This window comes from Chamaea fasciata, unplaced genomic scaffold (genome assembly GCF_029207755.1).
Source record: "Chamaea fasciata isolate MVZ Bird 193981 ecotype frontalis unplaced genomic scaffold, bChaFas1.0.hap1 SCAF_3, whole genome shotgun sequence".
In the NCBI taxonomy this organism is placed as follows: Eukaryota; Metazoa; Chordata; class Aves; order Passeriformes; family Sylviidae; genus Chamaea; species Chamaea fasciata.
The window spans coordinates 17,670,048-17,687,493 of NW_027094088.1; the positions used below are offsets into that span (position 1 = coordinate 17,670,048).

The 17,446-nt window shown below is 42.6% G+C and overlaps 1 protein-coding gene across 1 annotated transcript; it reads left to right on the forward strand.

Annotated features, from left to right (window-relative positions):
- The first annotated feature begins 1,057 nt into the window (after nucleotides 1-1,057).
- On the forward strand, nucleotides 1,058-14,707 carry TLR5 (toll like receptor 5). Its single transcript, XM_066180383.1, has 3 exons — nucleotides 1,058-1,137; nucleotides 5,336-5,443; nucleotides 9,915-14,707. Exon 3 carries the CDS (start codon nucleotides 9,919-9,921, stop codon nucleotides 12,502-12,504), a length of 2,586 nt encoding a protein of 861 aa, XP_066036480.1. The 5' UTR covers nucleotides 1,058-1,137; nucleotides 5,336-5,443; nucleotides 9,915-9,918; the 3' UTR covers nucleotides 12,505-14,707.
- Nucleotides 14,708-17,446: the final 2,739 nt, after the last annotated feature.

A 17,446-nucleotide genomic window follows, 5' to 3' on the forward strand; every position in this document is an offset into this window, starting at 1 on the left:
GTAGGAAATGGAACATAATGGCCATTAAAAATAGGATGATAATAATGTGAGTGGGGGATCACCTGCTTACAGTTATCTTGGGTCAGATTAGGTGCAGATCAGAGAGTCAGCTGTACTGGAGGTAAGAGACAGAGATGTGATAGTTCTTTCCACCTGAAAAAAAGACTAGAAGAAACAGCTCAAGCACCAAGCAGCTAGCAATCACAAACGTTCATGCTTCTTAGATGAGTCAGTCTATAGATTAAAATGCAGCAAAGCCCATAAAAGCTGTCTCCTGTGCTCTGGCTGCACCCCTCAGTCTGGTTTTCCCTGGCCTGACCCTCCCCCATGGAATAGTTTGGGTTGCAAGGGACCCAAAGACCATCCAGTTCCAACCCCTGCCATGGGCAGAGACACCTTCCAAAAGACCAGGTTGCTCAAAGCCCCATCCAACCTGACCATGAACACTTCCAGGGATGGGCCATCCACAACTTCTCTGGGAAACCTGTGCCAGTGCCTCACCACACTCACAGGGAAGAATTTCTTCCCAACATCTAATCCAAATCTAATCTAAATTCTGTCAGTTTAAAGCCATTGTCCTTGTCCTGTCACTACCTGCCTTTGTAAAAAGTCCTTCTCCTGCCCTCTTGTGGGCACCCTTTAAGTACTGGAAGGTGCTATAAGGACTCCCTGCAGCCTTCTCTTCTCCAGGCTGAACAACTCCACCTGTCTCACCCTGTCTTCACAGAAGAAATGCTCCAGCCCTCTAAGAATCTTTGTGACCGTCCTCTGGACCTGCTCCAGCTCTTCACTTCCTTCTTTTATTGGGGCCCTAGAGTTCGGTATCCAGCAGCCGATCTTGGAAAGCCAGGGAGAATTTCCATTCTGCTGGGGAATTTACCTTCCAGTGCTTCTTCACTGATGATTCTACCTTTTAAAATTTTCTTTCCCCGTTTCATATCCACATAATCACCACTTCCCACTACCCTGCGGCACGCCAGCTCTCTGCCTCTGCCCAGTGTTTACTCCCGCCTTGCGTGATGAGCGGCTCGGCTGCACAGCTTCTTCCCGGTCTCCCTGGGGCGGTGCTTCCCCCGCCGTACCCGCGCCCCGGCCATTCCCGGCAGGTGGAGGAGGCTGTCCCGCTCCAGCCGGCCGGTCTGTATGCGGGAACAAGGCAGGGAACGGGGAACGGGGCAGGGAACAAAGCGGCTTTTCCCGGCCGGGTTCCCGTGCGAGGCCGCTCCGCCCCGGAGCGCTGGCGGTGGCGCCGGGACACGGGGCCGGGAGGCGGGCGGGAGCCGCGGGAGAGGGGAGCGACAGCGACAGCCCTACACAGCCGGGTCCGTCACAGCCCCCGGCACTCCAAGGCACTCCAGGGATCAGTCTTCACCCTCTCTGCCCCCCCCTTTCCACTGTCCCTTTAAGCCGCCAAGAAATAAGGTTCTCCACCCCCAGGAGAATGTTCTGGCAGCAAGGTTTCGCTTGGCATTTTTCAAAGCGCTGTGTAACTTAGCGCTCATTCACTTTTACCCGCCCGTGGCGGACAAGGATTACTACACTCTTTTTATGGGGGAAGAAAATAGGACTGTGGGGTACAAAGTTCCTATGGGGCACAAAGGCGTTGGAGTTGGGGCTTGGTAAGACAGGGCCGCATCTGCACCTGGCCTTTGAAGAGTCCAGTTTGTGGGGTCAGCAGTGCCACCCTGGACTGCAGTACTTGAGAACTCGAGCTCGACGTGTTTTGCTTTTGCAGACACCCAGTCTGGCAGGGCTGACTGGCCAGCATCTAGTCTGGCTACATGGCATAGGTGTTGTCAGGTAGGCAGGCTTCTAGCTCAGACCTAGCGTAAAACACAGCGCTGTTGTAAAGTGGAGCAGTGAACTGTTGCTGTATCTCTTTAATTCCGTGACTTACAGCTGGGAGCATTCACTCAGGTCATGGGAGAGTTCAGTCCATCAGATCTCTGCCCGAGGGTGAAGGAGACATGTGTCTTCCTCTTAATTTGCAACAGGCTAATTTTGGCCTCCTCCGGCTTCCTTGTGAAGCTCTGTCATTATGCAAGAACTTTCAGAAGCTGAATAAGGTGGTGAAAGACAGGAACTAGAGGGCAGGGCAAGAAGGACCTCCACAGTGTTCTCTAAGGATGGTTTCTGGGTTGAACACATGCATAATCAGATTATGGAAGCAGCCCAGAGCAGATCTTCTCCCTTCCCTCCCCTGGCCCCATACAAAGCATACCCCAACCCCTCATTAGGCTGAAGTGTGTATTTGATTTAGAGAATCTTGAGCATTATTCACCCAGTTGGAAGAGCTATGGTGGAAGAGGAGAGTGCCTCTTGTACAAAATAACCAATGCTTCCACAGTTAGTGGGTATGAGTGTGAAAAAAGGGTTTGGTGTTGCATTGTGAAGAAAATAGAACTGACTGTAGCTGTTTTACTTGACAGATTAATGTGCTAAATAAAGACATAGCTGGCTTTCTCTCTGGCAAGAGCTGGGTAGGGAGAGAATTTAAAATATAACCTGCATGGGGATTTCTGTCTTGGCAACCCCTTGGTGTCTGACTGCAGGTCTTCATGGATTCAGAAATTTGTTTCCCATTCTTCTAGATGCACTGCATGGGGTGAGTCGTTCAGTCTCCTGCTTCCACTCTAAATGCCTTTCATGCAGCTCAGTATGTGTGATAGCTGTTCTTCCTGGTTGGGTTGGGATTACCTTGTGGAAGGATAATCAGTAGATAAGCAGTTCATCTGGGATATATATGCAGGTGAGCCCTAGGATGCTTCTGCTATGCTGGGAGGCAATGGAACAGCTCCCTCACCAAGAGCCTCCCACAGGAACAGTTTCAGGAAGGCTACCAGCCACTTTGCTACCTCCTTCACTTGGTAGGTTTTCATTGCACCACAGGTTCAACAGTACAGAGTTTTGTCAGCCATACTGGTGCGTGAAATTTTCACATTTTTCTCCTCCACCACCAAGAGCAAACTCAAATTCATTCAGATATAAAGCCTATTTCAATAGGCTTCAATAAATTCAAACATCTCGATTCCAGGAAAGTCTGGAGCAGGTTTCTGATTTCACCTAAAAGCTGAGCAGATTTTATCTCTCTTTGTATTATGTTTATGGTCCTTTTGTCACTATACATTTGCAGCTTGTTTTCTTTTGATTGCTTTTTTAAAATGCATGTGCAAAAAAAAATTTGTAAAAGCAAACATCTCTTTTATAATTTGTTCCATTTGGCTCTGCATATTCAGGAATCTGTTTCCATATTTTTAAATAGTTCTTTAATAAATACTGTGCCCAGATTTAGTCCCAGAAGTGCAGGGGTGGTAACCATGCCATTCCCCCTGTGGCTGGTCACCGTTACTCATCTTTGTTGACTTCAGGCTACCAAACCATTACCATTGTTTTGTGCCTGACAGCTGTTTCACAGGTATGACAGCACTGATGAGCTTTATGAAAAGGTGAAACCTTTAAAAAGAACTGTACAGAGTTCTGCTTGTGACCCCAGGAATTACAGTTTGAATGCTGCGTCTCTACTTTGTCAAGAATTCATTGCTTCCTGAAGAATTTCTGTCTCATCTGTGAAAGGTGGTTTCCTGTAACTTAAAAACTTGACTGTCATTCCTAAGACTCCTTTCCTATTATCAGTTTGATCTTTTCCAGGTGAGAGCTTAAAGTCTGGCTGCTTCTAATTATCCTGCAAGCACAAAAAAAAGAACATTGTGTCCTTGGGCTAAATCCAGTTTCTGAAAAACACAGTCCAAAGTTACAGCAAAGAGGGAAGGGAAACTAACAGAAAGGAGACTATTTTTCCCCCAGGGTGCCTTCTAGTGTAGACCAGGCAGTTCTCACATGGCAGCTTTCAAAGAGTAAGGAAAACATGGCCTCAAGATGTAGGAATACCTGAGTGGTGACTGTGATTGCCCACAGGTGGTTTGTGCAGCTGCGAAGCAGTGTTGCTGCTCGAAAACAGCAGCAGCAAAAATTTTGGAAAAACAAACAACAAAACCCCACCAAATGAAAAACCTCCATATGAATCTTCACTGTCCTTACTGAAGCCCTGTTTCCTTAGGACCTGGAAGACTGTTTGTTGGTCCTCTGCTGAGGCCCAGCTGAGGCTCTTTCTGCCTTCATTATGTCCTGTGACACACAGGGCAGAGCTGGGCTGCCCAGAGCCGGGCTGGCTCATGGAGCAGTGCCCAGTGCTGGGGACCTTACTGGAACAAACAACCCAGCTGGTCCTGCCCTGCAGGGATGTACTCAAAACAGTGTTACAGGCTAAAAACAGCTGAGGTAGGGCCAAAAGCTGAGGTCTGGGGCTAGGGTGCTCTCTCTGTGCCGATCCAATTTACTCCTGTCTTCCACAGAATAGACCAGAGTATGTTTTAGTCTTTATTTTCAAGTTTATTTTCCTCCCCTTCTGGGGACTGCTCTCTTGTAAAGAACTGTTACACTGTAATTAGTGGAATCACATCTGTCTTTGTGTGTTTGCATCTCATCATATGATCTGATGGGATATCAAAACAAACAAATAAATATAAACAGGAAGTAGATCATTACACCCAAACCAGTACTGGCTTTTATGGTCCTTCTGCTCTGTCAGGTCATTAAATGCCTTATTGCCTTATGGTTTTCTCCATCAATGATAGGAACTGCCACAGTGCTCAACTACCTTGTAAGATGCTTCCTGATTTGAAGAGGAAATATGCTATATTTGATTTAAGCATCCTGGCAACTTAAGGGAGAGGCTGACGGGGTGGGATGGGGCACATTCATTAGTCATCTGATGAATGAAATAGTTTCTTTTTTAGATCTTAATTGGCTAGAGGGGCCCCATGACAAAAAGTGTGTTTACACTGCACAACGTTTATGAGCACAAATGCATATATTATGATGGCCTAAAGCCCAGGCAAAAGCTTGGGACTTTATTTTGTTTCAGTAAGTAGATTTGATCTACTCAGATAACAGCAGAAATACAAATTTTCACAATAGCAGTTGGCCTTTATCTGACCATTCTAAGAACAAAGGCTTACTGTTTCGCAATATATCTTTCAAGATCTTTTTTATGGCCTAAATAAATATTACAAATGCCTTGTCAGCAGGCTTTCTGTTAGATTAAAAGGAAAAGGATGCTCTTTGAAGGTCTTTGGGGTTTTTTTTTCTGAGAAATTTTACCATGCACCAAATACGAATAGTCCTTCACACTCAATGAATATCACCAGCCTCTGCAAAAGATAATCATAACTTTTGCCACAAGTGAGGAAAACATGAACGATACTCGGGCATCATCAAATGATATTTTATTCTGCACTTTCTCCAAGAAGTAGGAATGATTCTCATTTCCCTACAGAATTGTGACCTGGGAATATAAAGAGAAGACTGCACAAGGGAGACTCCTTTGGATGGCTGGAAGGTGCCCAAGATCTGAAGAAGGAGATTGAGACATTTGTCTATTCAGGTGAATTTTCATGGGGTTTAGGCAGCAATTGCTCAGCAAATTTTCCAGTGCATTTTTGTTGGGGGTGTGAAAAGGGGAGCAGCAAGTGCTTTCTAAATCTCCATGAGACAGTTGCTAGTCTGGCATGAATAACAAAAAGAGACAGTCTGAGCCTTCCTTTTCAGCTTTCCTCCAGGCCCTGCTAACTGACAGTCTCTCTGGGTGTCCTCAGGCAAACACAGCAGTGCTGAGATAGACAGGCACTGCTGCAACATCCACGCTCAGGTACTGCCAATTCCCATCCTCTTTTGCTGTGGTTTGAAACCAGGTTAGCAAAATCAGGTTTTAAAACAGTGAGTACAATAAGGAAGGTCAGTTCCAGATGACTCAAAGCCTTTCCACTTTCCCCCTTCCCTTTACTACTTACTATTCTAATATCAGTGCAGTAGAAGGAAACAAAATCTCACGTGTTGGGCTCTGGTTCTCTGAACTTCAGTGCTCCAGCTTTCAATAGTGAAAATTTTCCATAATTGACAGGATGAGAGGATATAGACTCAAGCTCCACCAGGGCGGTTCAGGTTGGACATCAGGAAGAATTTTTTCACTGAAAGGGTATTTAAACATTGGAAGAGGCAACCCAGGGAGGTAGTGGAGTCACCATCCCTGGAAGTGTTCAAGAAACAATTGGACTTGGTAATTAGTGCTACGGTTTAGTTGGCATGGTGGTGTTTGGTCAAAGGTTGGACTCATTGATCTTGGTTGTCTTTTCCAACCTTAAAGATTCTGTGACTCTGTGTTTCTATGAATTAAGCATTTACACATCCTTTCATCTCCATTGAATGCAATTGAATGTAATTTGTAATTACATTGAATGTAATTACAATGAGTGTAATTGAATGGGGTGATCCTCATTTTGTGGGAAGAATGTTCTTCCCAAAAGGTTTTACATGCTAATGTACAGTAGCGAAGCCCTGCATAAACTGCTACATGATGGGATTCTGATAAATGACAAATCTTTGCTGTCTTCATGAGAGCAGTAAGAGGCATTTCTTACTGCCAGCATGCCTCTGCTGCTCCTGGATTCAGGGGAGAAGGTAATAACTTAGGGAGAAAGGGAGCAAAGAGTTTACAAGTGAAATCTTGCTTGTCACTAGACCAGGGCAAAGTTGGAGTGTAACAACTGCTAAAGATTGTTAGATGGATTTTTAGCTTACAAGAATGTGGAAAATCAGGTCAATGTAAAAGAAAAGATCTCTAAAAATATCTCCCCGTTTTCTTATATTCTCATAATAAAAATAAAACTGCATTTTAAAATTTAAAAACAACATTTTCTAATTTTTGTACTCTAAACATTCTGAGCTTTTTCTAGCTGTCTATTGTACACATATCTGTTAAATATTGACTTTCAAAGTATTTTCTCTTTGTCACTGCTTTTGATGATGCTGTGATTTTGCCCAAACTTTAAAAGCAGCCATCTCATCTGGGATGAAAATGTAAATGTCTGAAAGATAAATGTAATTTAAAACTATTTGTGCTAAACACATTATATCAAGGTGTCAAGAAGAAGCAATATAATAGTTATCAAAAAGGGTAATTTGGTGTTTTGTTTCCATGGTTCAAGCAAAGAGAAAAGTAAAAAAGTAAACAAGATCTTGAATGACTTTCTGTTTGTTTAGCTGTGTCTTTTTTAATAACCTACAATATTTTGTAGTCACAGCAAACATTGAATAGTTTACTGCTTATAAAGCCTTCTTTAAAAGTGCATGTTATGTCAAAAAAGAGGTTAATAAATACAATTATTTTTTAGTACTTGGAATTATTCCCCATAGAAGAAGCTAAAATTTCTTCATGGTTGTCTTGGTTTAGACAGACAGGTATCTGCCAGAGAAGACTGGAGTCTCCCTTGGAATGTAAGCCCCCTTCTCTCCCTTTCCAAATTATTATAAATTTGCAATTAAAAGGCTGTCAGGCAAAGATTTTGGGAATAGGTATAGCAGTTCTTTACTAGGGATATAAAAATACAAATGTTGTAATAAGCAAGCAAGCAAACAAACAAACAAGAAATCCTAGAAAACCCTGACAGAGTCAGAAATACAATGTGACACTCTGTTGGTCAGGGTGTTGGAAACAGTCCGAAAGTAAGCCCTCCTGGAGTGGCAGATGTGATCCTGTTGGAAGCAGAGATGGTGCTGTGGAGCCAAGGGTCCAGAGGTGGGTCCAGTCTTCCTTTGAGAGTCCCGTGGGAACACTGGATGTCTGCTGACACTTGTGGCTCCTTTTTATCTAGGTCGAAATGGTTTGACTCCTCCTCCCTGGGTAGAGCATCTCACAATGGGATGATGTAATGTGTCATGTCACTGATGAGCTTTAATGGCTCACAAAAGATATCCCCATGGAGGGAATGGGAGGGTGAGCAGAGATAAGAAACAATGCCCCACTTGGTTTCAACAGCTGGCTTGTTGTCAGAGGGGCGGTTGCACCCTCCCTCCTGGAGTTACAACAGATAAAGAAAAAAACCTCCCACCTCCCCAGGTGGATTTCAACAGATGGAATAGAATAATTTTTTTTTTCTTTTTGATTACAAAAGCCAAGACAATGGTTTTCTTAAAATACAGTACACAGACAACCCCTTTAGGGCTAATAAATTGCTCTGTTCTTTACTATGCTCAATAAAAGAGGGTTTTGATACTCACTGCCTGCAATTTGATTTCCTTTGCAGCACATCCTAAATTCCTTAGTGAGACAAAACATGAATGGAGTTTGAATGCCAGGACTTCAGAAATCAACTCTGATCCTATATCCCTAATGTCTTTTACTCTCAAGGATCAGAGATTGTCTCAAGCACATGAGATTGTCTCAAAAATGGCAAGATCACTATTTTAAGTTGTGAGCTATGTGGCTTTCCCACTTAGTGTTTGAGCCTCTAGGGTGCAAATTTGAAGGCTTACTCCAGCAGTCCAAGCTGCTACAAGTTAAGGTTTTAATATAATCAGATGACCTGGATAACATCACCAAAAATGTTTGATACAGTGGGATCGTATCAGTTATGAGACTGGATTGTATTCTAGTATCCTTGTACTTTCTATGGAGCAAATAGTCTCTAAAAATTTGACGAGGAACTTTCCTTTGGTATTTGCAGTGGGAATGTCATAGTGGCTTCTACTGACATACTTTCTGATTTCCCAGGAATCCCATTGTATGGTAGCAATAAGCATAATTTAAATTTAACTTATTTTAATAGTGCAATATTCTGCGTAGAGGTTTGTACTTGTCTTTGAAAGAGGGAGGTGTGCTCAAATCAGACCAGAAGTCGTTCAAAGCCCCACTTTTTCCTCTCTGAAGCAGCTTTACTTTGCAGACATTAGATGGCAACTGAGGGTTTGGTTCTACAAGAATTCACACTTGCCAATCTTTAAGGAGATTGTGCTGGAGTACACAAAAATTCATCCATTGGGTCATCATTTCATTTCAATAAATGCTTGGCTAAAAGCAGAAGCAGATGGTTGCAATCTTAGTTAGAAGGTTGGGAGTTTTTTTAAACTGCTCTACACAAACAACCACTTTAGGGCTAGTAATTTGCTCTGGTCTTAACCATGCTCAAGAAAAAAGACCTTCCTTGCTCTGAAGAGGTTTATGTCTCAGATAAAAAGGGCAACAGACCGACAGATGGCATAATGCAAGGAAAATATAGACTGGGAATAAATGGATTCATCAGCAAGCTGCATAAATTGTGCTATGCACCTTTTTGTCTAATTTAGGAATTTACAGTTTGGGAAATGTAGTTTTCATAAAACATGTAATCTTGCAGCACAGTTTCAGGCTACTGCTTTCCTTTTGTTTGTTCTATCACTGTTAGACTTGTTCCTGCCTATGCTTTCAAAACTATTTTACAGCCATTTCCAGAACAATTTCACATTGTCAGGTTAATCTGAGGCTCGAGGAGCCCCAGAAGAGGTTCCCCTTCTTAAAAACTCATGGCTGTTAGGCACCTCTATGTGACAACAATTTGAATTCCAAACAGGTGACAGTCCTGACCAGGAGAGCACTCAAGGAAAGAGTGGCATTTGCCTGCTCTGTAGAGATAACTGGGTGGCTGCGCTTTACTCGGGCAGTCCAAACTGGTTTAGCCTTTTTGGAAAAACTAATTAGGGAGTTAAGCTAATACACCAACATTACCAGTTCCGTGGTGCAGTTTAAATAGCTAGGCCAAGATTTTTGCTCTTACCTGGTAGGGTTTTAAGGAACATAAAGGAGAGTTACTTTTTAGGTCATAGGAGGTCCTCACACCTTTTTGGGATGCGTGTTCTGACCAAATAGCCTATCAGGTGATGCCTGTTAGACTTCAGAGAAAGGATAAATCCCAAATCACAAGTTGTTTTTAATGCGACATTAGCCCTCTATTCTACAGCTGTTAAAAATGTGGTCTGAAACTCACTACAAAGACAGCCAACTACAGAACGAATTCTCACTGTTGTCACATTTTTTCACATAGGCTCATGATGTTGTGTCATCAGCTCTTACTTGTCTTTGGCCTGTCACTGGCTACTGGGGTGTGTGCATCAAGAAGCTGCTACTCAGAAGCCCAAGTCTCCATATACTTTTCCTGCAACCTCACAGATGTTCCACCTGTGCCAAAGGATACAGTGAAGCTTTTCCTGACTTACAACTATATCAGACAAGTGACTGTGACTTCGTTTCCACTGTTGGAGCACTTGTTGCTGTTGGAAATCGGAACCCAGTTTGTTAGTCCTGTTACCCTAGGAAAAGGAGCGTTCAGGAACCTGCCAAACCTTCGGATCTTAGACTTGGGACACAATAAGATTCTTCAACTGGATCTTGATGCTTTTGTGGGCTTGCCAAGCCTGACTGTCCTCCGTCTGTTTCACAACTCCCTTGATGACTCCATCCTGGAAGAACGTTACTTTCAAGATTTAAGGTCATTGGAAGAATTGGATCTTTCAGGAAATAAAATCACAAAACTTCATCCTCATCCCTTATTTTATAATCTAACAGCCTTGAAAAGTGTGAACCTGGAATCCAACATGATATCCAACTTCTGTCAAACCAATCTTACCAGCTTCCAAGGAAAACACTTTTTATTTTTTAACCTTCGTTCTAATCATTTGTACAAGACAGAAGATGTGGACTGGGCCAAGTGCTCCAATCCTTTCAAAAATATTACATTTAGCTCACTAGACCTTAGTATCAATGGCTGGAGCACAGAGGGAGTCCAGTATTTCTGTGCAACCATTAAAGGCACTCAAATAAATTCTTTAATATTTAGCCATCATATAATGGGTTCAGGATTTGGCTTTCATAACTTAAAAAATCCAGATTATTCTACTTTTGCAGGACTAGGAAGAAGTAATCTTAGGATCTTTGATATTTCACAGGGTTTCATATTCTCTCTCAATTCTTTCATTTTTCAAAGTCTTGGTAATCTGGAATCACTGAACCTTTTCAAAAACAAGATAAATCAAATCCAAAGTCAAGCATTTTTTGGCTTAGGCAACCTAAAAACTCTCAATCTCTCAAGTAACCTTTTGGGTGAATTGTATGATTATACTTTTGAGGGTCTACATAGTGTAACGTATATTGATTTACAGCAAAATCATATTGGGATGATTGGTGACAAATCATTCAGGCAATTGGTAAATCTGAAAATAATTGATCTCCGAGACAATGCCATTAAAAAACTCCCTTCCTTTCCACATCTGACTGTTGCCTTTTTAGGTGACAATAAGCTAATGTCTGTAGCTGACACTGCAATAACTGCAACATACCTCGAATTAGAGAGAAATTGGTTGGCAGACTTAGGTTACCTGTATATTCTTTTCCAAATTCCAGATCTGCAGTACATCTTCTTAAAACAGAACCGGCTCTCTTACTGTGTGAAACGTGCTAATGTTATAGAAAACAATCAGTTAGTATATATGGATCTAGGTGAAAATATGTTACAGCTGGTGTGGGAGAGAGATTTGTGTTTGGATGTGTTTGGGGCATTGCCCAAACTTCAGGTTCTACATCTGAATAACAACTACCTTAGTGCTCTTCCACAGGAGATTTTTAGAGGTCTAATATCTCTTAAAAGACTTAACCTGGCTTCCAACCTGTTGTCTCATCTTTCTCCCGGGCTTTTCCCACAAAGCCTAACAAACCTAAACTTATCTGGAAACCAGCTGCTTTCCCCTGAGCCTGAAGTCTTTATGACTTTGAGTATTCTGGATATAACACATAATAATTATGTCTGTGATTGTTCTTTAAAGAGCCTGCTGGTGTGGCTGAATGTAACCAATGTGACCCTGGCTGGCTCCCCATCTGACAGGTACTGTGTGTACCCCCCTGCCTTTGAAGGGGTGCCCCTGTCACACTTGGAATACGATGGCTGTGATGAAGATGAACTCCAGCAGACACTCAGATTCTCACTGTTCATCATTTTCTCAGTCATTCTTCTTGTGCTTCAGGTGGCAGTCATCATTTTTACTCGCTGCCGGGGGATTTGTTTTGTCTGGTATAAAACCATCACAAAAAGACTGATAGACAACCAACCACGAGTAGCAGATAAAAGTGAATACAAATATGATGCATATCTATGCTTCAGCAAAAATGACTTTGAATGGGTCCAGAATTCTTTGCTAAAGCACCTGGATTCGCAGTATTTTGATAAAAACAGATTTACCTTGTGTTTTGAGGAAAGAGATTTCTTGCCTGGAGAAGAACATATCAACAATATTCGTGATGCCATTTGGAACAGCAGGAAAACCATTTGCATTGTGACCAGGCAGTTTCTCAAAGATGGGTGGTGTCTGGAAGCCTTTAATTTCGCCCAGAGCAGGTACTTCTGTGACCTGAAGGATGTCCTCATTATGGTAGTGGTTGGGTCACTTTCTCAGTATCAGCTGAAGAAACACAAACCCATTCGAAACTTCTTACAAAGGAGTCAATGTTTGTGGTGGCCTGAAGATTATCAAGATGTAGATTGGTTTTTAGATAACCTTTCTTGCCAAATTCTGAGGGAAAAAAAAGTGCAAAGGAAAACCAGTGGTATAGAGCTGCAGCATATAGCAACTGTCTCACACTGACTGTGTGAGTTCCTGGCAAATATCCCATTTCCAACTGTGCCATGGCAGGAATAAACAGAAGTTGGCTTCATCTTTCCTTGAAAAGACATGCAGAATGATAACTGTTTCAGTATAAGTCCTTCAGAACACAGAAACAAAGCAACCAACAGATTTATGAAAGTGCAACGGTTTTATGGACCACAAGATGCAGTTTCAGAAGAATTGAATGAATCACACATGCTTCACATTTTGGATGCATCCTCAGGCACTTTAGTCCTGATTTTTGGTGTACTGCTTAAGGGTCTGTGTCAGCTAGAGAAGGATGCTCATGGTTGTTTTTTCAAAGAGAGCCCATGGTACTGTCCAGGAGTGACCATAAGTGCTCTCAGGCACTGGCAAGCCTGATCATTGTGGTTTCTGGACTATTTAATTCTGTGCTTGCTGCACTGGTAACTTTTCATGCTCTGTTTCACAGTACAATCATTGTTTCACACTGTTATGCTTTATATTGGTGTAACACAGATGTAATTTGTTTATTTTCTTCTCAATTTACCTCAGCTCGGCTGGAACATACAAACGTTGGACTCCATTCATGCCCTTCCCCTCCACCAACTTCTTTGCTTGGTGATCAGACTAAAGTCGTTGGTCTACCACATTTGCTGCTTTTTCACTTGACCTGCCTCCTGTCCTGCAGGGAGGAACTGGTATTCCCTTTGGATCTGAAGCCGGCCTGAGCTTGGAATGGAAACAAGAAAATACCTCAGCAGCTGTTCAGGCTGTACCCTGGTGACAGAGCTTTTGCATTCTGGGAGTGGGAAATGCATCTGTACTTTGTAATTGTCCTGTGTAATTTCGGTTGTCCTCAACACACCCTGTGTGCTGATCAATTCTAAGATGTGTTCTTGCTTCTATTGAAATGTTTTTCTAGAGACATTAATGCCTGGCTCTCTCTTCTCTAATTATTTTACCACTGTCTGCTCAGGTATGTGTCTTCAAGGGGTTGTTTAGGGTCATTCTAATAAAAGTCTGACTCAGTGTTCACTGTTACAGAGCCTGCACCAATATTTGATGCTGACATACTCCTTGAGTGTGCTGTTCACCTCTGTGCATTTATTCAGCAAAAGCTTACCAAAATAATTTCAGTGTGGTCTCAGTGAGATTTTTTGCAGTAGTGAGGAAGCAGGAATGGGAGGTTTTATAAGTTGTCTGCCTCGACCTTAGCTGCAAATAAATAACATCATCCTAACTGTTTTGATAGAGATGAAGGAGTGTAATCTGCTTTGTGTGAATGCAGTCGTTGGAATATAGATGTGCCTGTGGCTGATCTGATTTACTCTCAGCACAGTATACATGATTTCTATTGATAAAATTACCACAGCAAAATATCTCTTCCTTCTCAATAAGTGTAGTCATCCAGGAAGGCAGGAAGGGCTAAACCTTGGAATATTTTCCAGGCAGTGTGGGATTGCAGACGAAAGAAGGGATTGACTGTGCTGGTGGAGCCCTGGGTGTCGCTGTTGGCTCAGGTAACAGCCCGGCTTTCCTGAGCCCCTCCTGTCTCCTGCCACTGCAGCTGCTGGCAGGAGGGGAAAAATCCTGCTGCAAGGAGAGGGCTGGGAAAGCACCAGCTGCCCTGGCTTCCCAGAGCCCCCCGTGAGCCGTCAGAAAAGCCACCACGGGCATTGCAGCTCTCTGCACTTCTTATATTTCTCTAAAAATGTCCGACTCTTTCTCCTTTTGTCCCGTCAACCTGTGCAGATATTTATAGGCATCCTTTAAATGCAGAGGCTATCCCAGGGAGTGTTTCACATAAAAGCCACTGGCAGACAGCCAAAGAAGGAATGAATCTGTACAGTGAGGATCATCTACAGGTCCAGGTGCTCAGCCCATGGATCTGTTCATGGTGTAAAAGTTGGGGGTTTAAAAGCAACCTTAAGAAATTATATTGAATGAGTATCACAAAATATTTTTGGTCAAGTGTTAATTTAGAGCCTTCTCCACTTAGGACCTTACTGTATATCTACAAAATACTCCTGTCACTTAAAACTTTCTCCTGCTAACCTGTGTATGCAGGAATGACAAGTAGATACAGGCGATGGTTTAAACCAAGGGTTTTCCATTTCATCTGAAATCTTCTGTCTATTTCATGCTTATGCCACTGGTGGGAGGTGGCTACATAAGGTTTGCATTTACTTCAGACTTTGGAAAGGTCTGGGTTTTTACGTGGAGGTTTTAATAAAATCCTTGGATGAAATTTCATTGTCTGCCTCTGTCTTTAAAAAACTATTTCAAAACTTAAAGAGATCACACCTGTGCTGGAAGCAGATGAGAAAACTTCTTCCACAGAGGTAGCTTAGAAATATAGAATTAGGCCAGCCTCCATCTTGAAAATTCTACTGCAAGGGGTCTACAAAAAGCAGTTAAAGGGTTCTTGGAGGATGTGCTACTGAACCATTCCTGGCTGTGAAGTGGTTTGCAGGCAAATGAATAACTACAGTGTCAAATTTTAAAGAGATCCAAAATGACTTTATTTTTTACTCTTTGTGAAACCATTCCAAGCCTGAGACTCTCAGAACACATACAGTTGGTACAGTCTGTCCTATATGATGAAAAATTACCTTCAGATAGATCACAGGACCCTGATCACCACCTCTGTAGAGTCAGCTATCTTAAATGACAAAGCCTGGGGAATTGTTGAGAAAGGACTTGTGCTGACTTTATACTCCTCCTCTCAGCAGGAACCACAAAAGCATCCTGTACAAAAATGGAGAATGACTATGCTTGATGAATTCAGGCCATAAATTGAGCCTCAACTTCATAACTATTGATCGGATTTCCTTCAGGCTCACTGGGAACATTACTGCTCTATCAGATTTTTATGGCTCCTTAGTTAAGGATACTCTCATCATTTTTACTCACCTTCCTCAGTGAAAAACATTAACTTGTTGGAGAGGGTCCAGAATAGGCTTTGAAGTGTGGCACTTGCTCTGAAGCAAGCTGTTAAGGAGAAAGCTGGTGAATTTATTCACAGTAGCAGCACAGGGGAGGACAGTGACTCAGTGCCCCAATGGTATCAGCTCACATATTCAATAGCAAAGCCCAGTCCTACCATTGCAGTATATATTATACTAACTGGTCAAATGGGCAGTGTTGTTCAACAGTGACATCTAGCCAACCTCTCAGAGTCCAAGGATTGCACGGGCTCCTCCTTGAAATCCAGGCACTCCGGTCTGGAATCCAGATTCTGCAAACATACCCCTATGGAGACTAAAAGAAGCAAACAATTGTGTGGCCACATATTATTTTGCACTTTACATTGTTGTTACTATTTCCCACACAGTGAGATCAGGCATCCCCTCCCATCTGACATGCACAGTATTCTCAGTGAAGTCCAATTGTACTTGTTAATCCCAATCAGAGAGACTGTTCCACATGCTGGTAGAGTATCATGTTGTTAATTAACAAGGTGATGGATCTAACTAGTGACAGTCAATATCCAGCACTGCTTCCACCCCAATACCTGCGTGGAGAACACGAGCATGCATAGGACTACAGAGAGCTCAGTCTCAGGAGGAACACTCTTACATACATTGCCCAGAAACACTGTGCCTTTAATTTTCTTCTGTCACATCATTAACTCAGCTCATTTGCTGACTTCTGGGTCTTTTTCCAGCATGACAACTCTCCTTCTCCCTGCCAGTGACCATCTGCATTTCAGATCATTGGACCCCACCTTCTCGATTTTGTGTGGTGCCCATTATTTTACAATGGCTTTAACATGTTCTCTTCTTGGTGGAGCTGCAGTCCAGTAAATCACAAAGCAAGGCCCATACCTGGGAAAATACAGCTGAAGAGTAGGACATAACTGGGTGGCAGGAGTGAGTGGTTGCAAATGGAGCTGAAGCTTCACATGCAAATCTCTGGAAAGGCACAAAGTTGGGAAGGGTCCACACTTGGGTTCCATGAGAAGTGCAAGCATGGAGCAAGCAAAGACAGACAAGGAACAAGATATGTCTTCAGGGTCTGACTCTACCAACATGAGCAAGCATAATGCCCTGATGTAGTAAGAAGATCCACCTGGAAATAGCCTGGGAAAATATTGGCATGGTCTCTTTACACGTACACAGTGCTGCCAACAGTAAGCAGGCAGTTCTGTAAAATAAGGCTTCCAAAATCAGAGACCGATGTAAAAAAAACCCCAAGGAATAGAAAACAATTATAAATGTCTGGTATTTCACCCTGTAAGACCACATTTTCACACTTTCTACATGATCAAAAGGTGATAGCTATTCATATAGTCTGTAAATACAAGAGCCAAGAAATTGCCCAAGTATTTCAGAACTTCTGCTTAACTGTGAAGAATATCTAAATTAGTCAGGCCTGGAATAAAGAACTTTAGGAAGATGATGGAGAAAAGACAGGCCTTTTCAGCTTCCCAGCCCTCTGTGGGCAGTGATCTCATATCATATATATCCTCTTCCATTCATGCAAGATGTTTCAGTAGTTGCTGTTAAATAGGTTCACCAAGACTACAGCCTTGACTGCAAGGAAATAACATGAGGGAGAAGTGACAATATGAACACTTCCCATACTGACAAATTGACATCAGCAGTCCTCACAAAGCCTCTCCTGGTGGTTATTCCATTAGGCTGCCTGTCAGACTCTGGGATGGTATGAAACACTTTTGGAATGCCAAACAGCTCGTTCTGCCTTTGGTATGAACACTTTTTATACTCAGCTTTCAGTTATCTGTTTTCTGATTTCTGCCTCCCAAAGATGAGCTGAGCGTCTCAGTGTTCAGTCTCAGTAAGCTGCTCCTGGCAGCCATCAAAAATTCCACACACACCTGGAAGAGATGCTGCTCCAGCAGTATTTCCTTTAACTAAACTAAAAACTGCAAAAGCAAAGTTTAGGAAGTGAGATTTACCCAAAAGGCCATGTCAGCACTGACTTGAACCAGAGA

Excerpts from the sequence above, each read along its gene's own strand:
- TLR5 (XM_066180383.1), top strand. The coding sequence starts at position 9,919 with ATGATGTTGTGTCATCAGCTCTTACTTGTCTTTGGCCTGTCACTGGCT.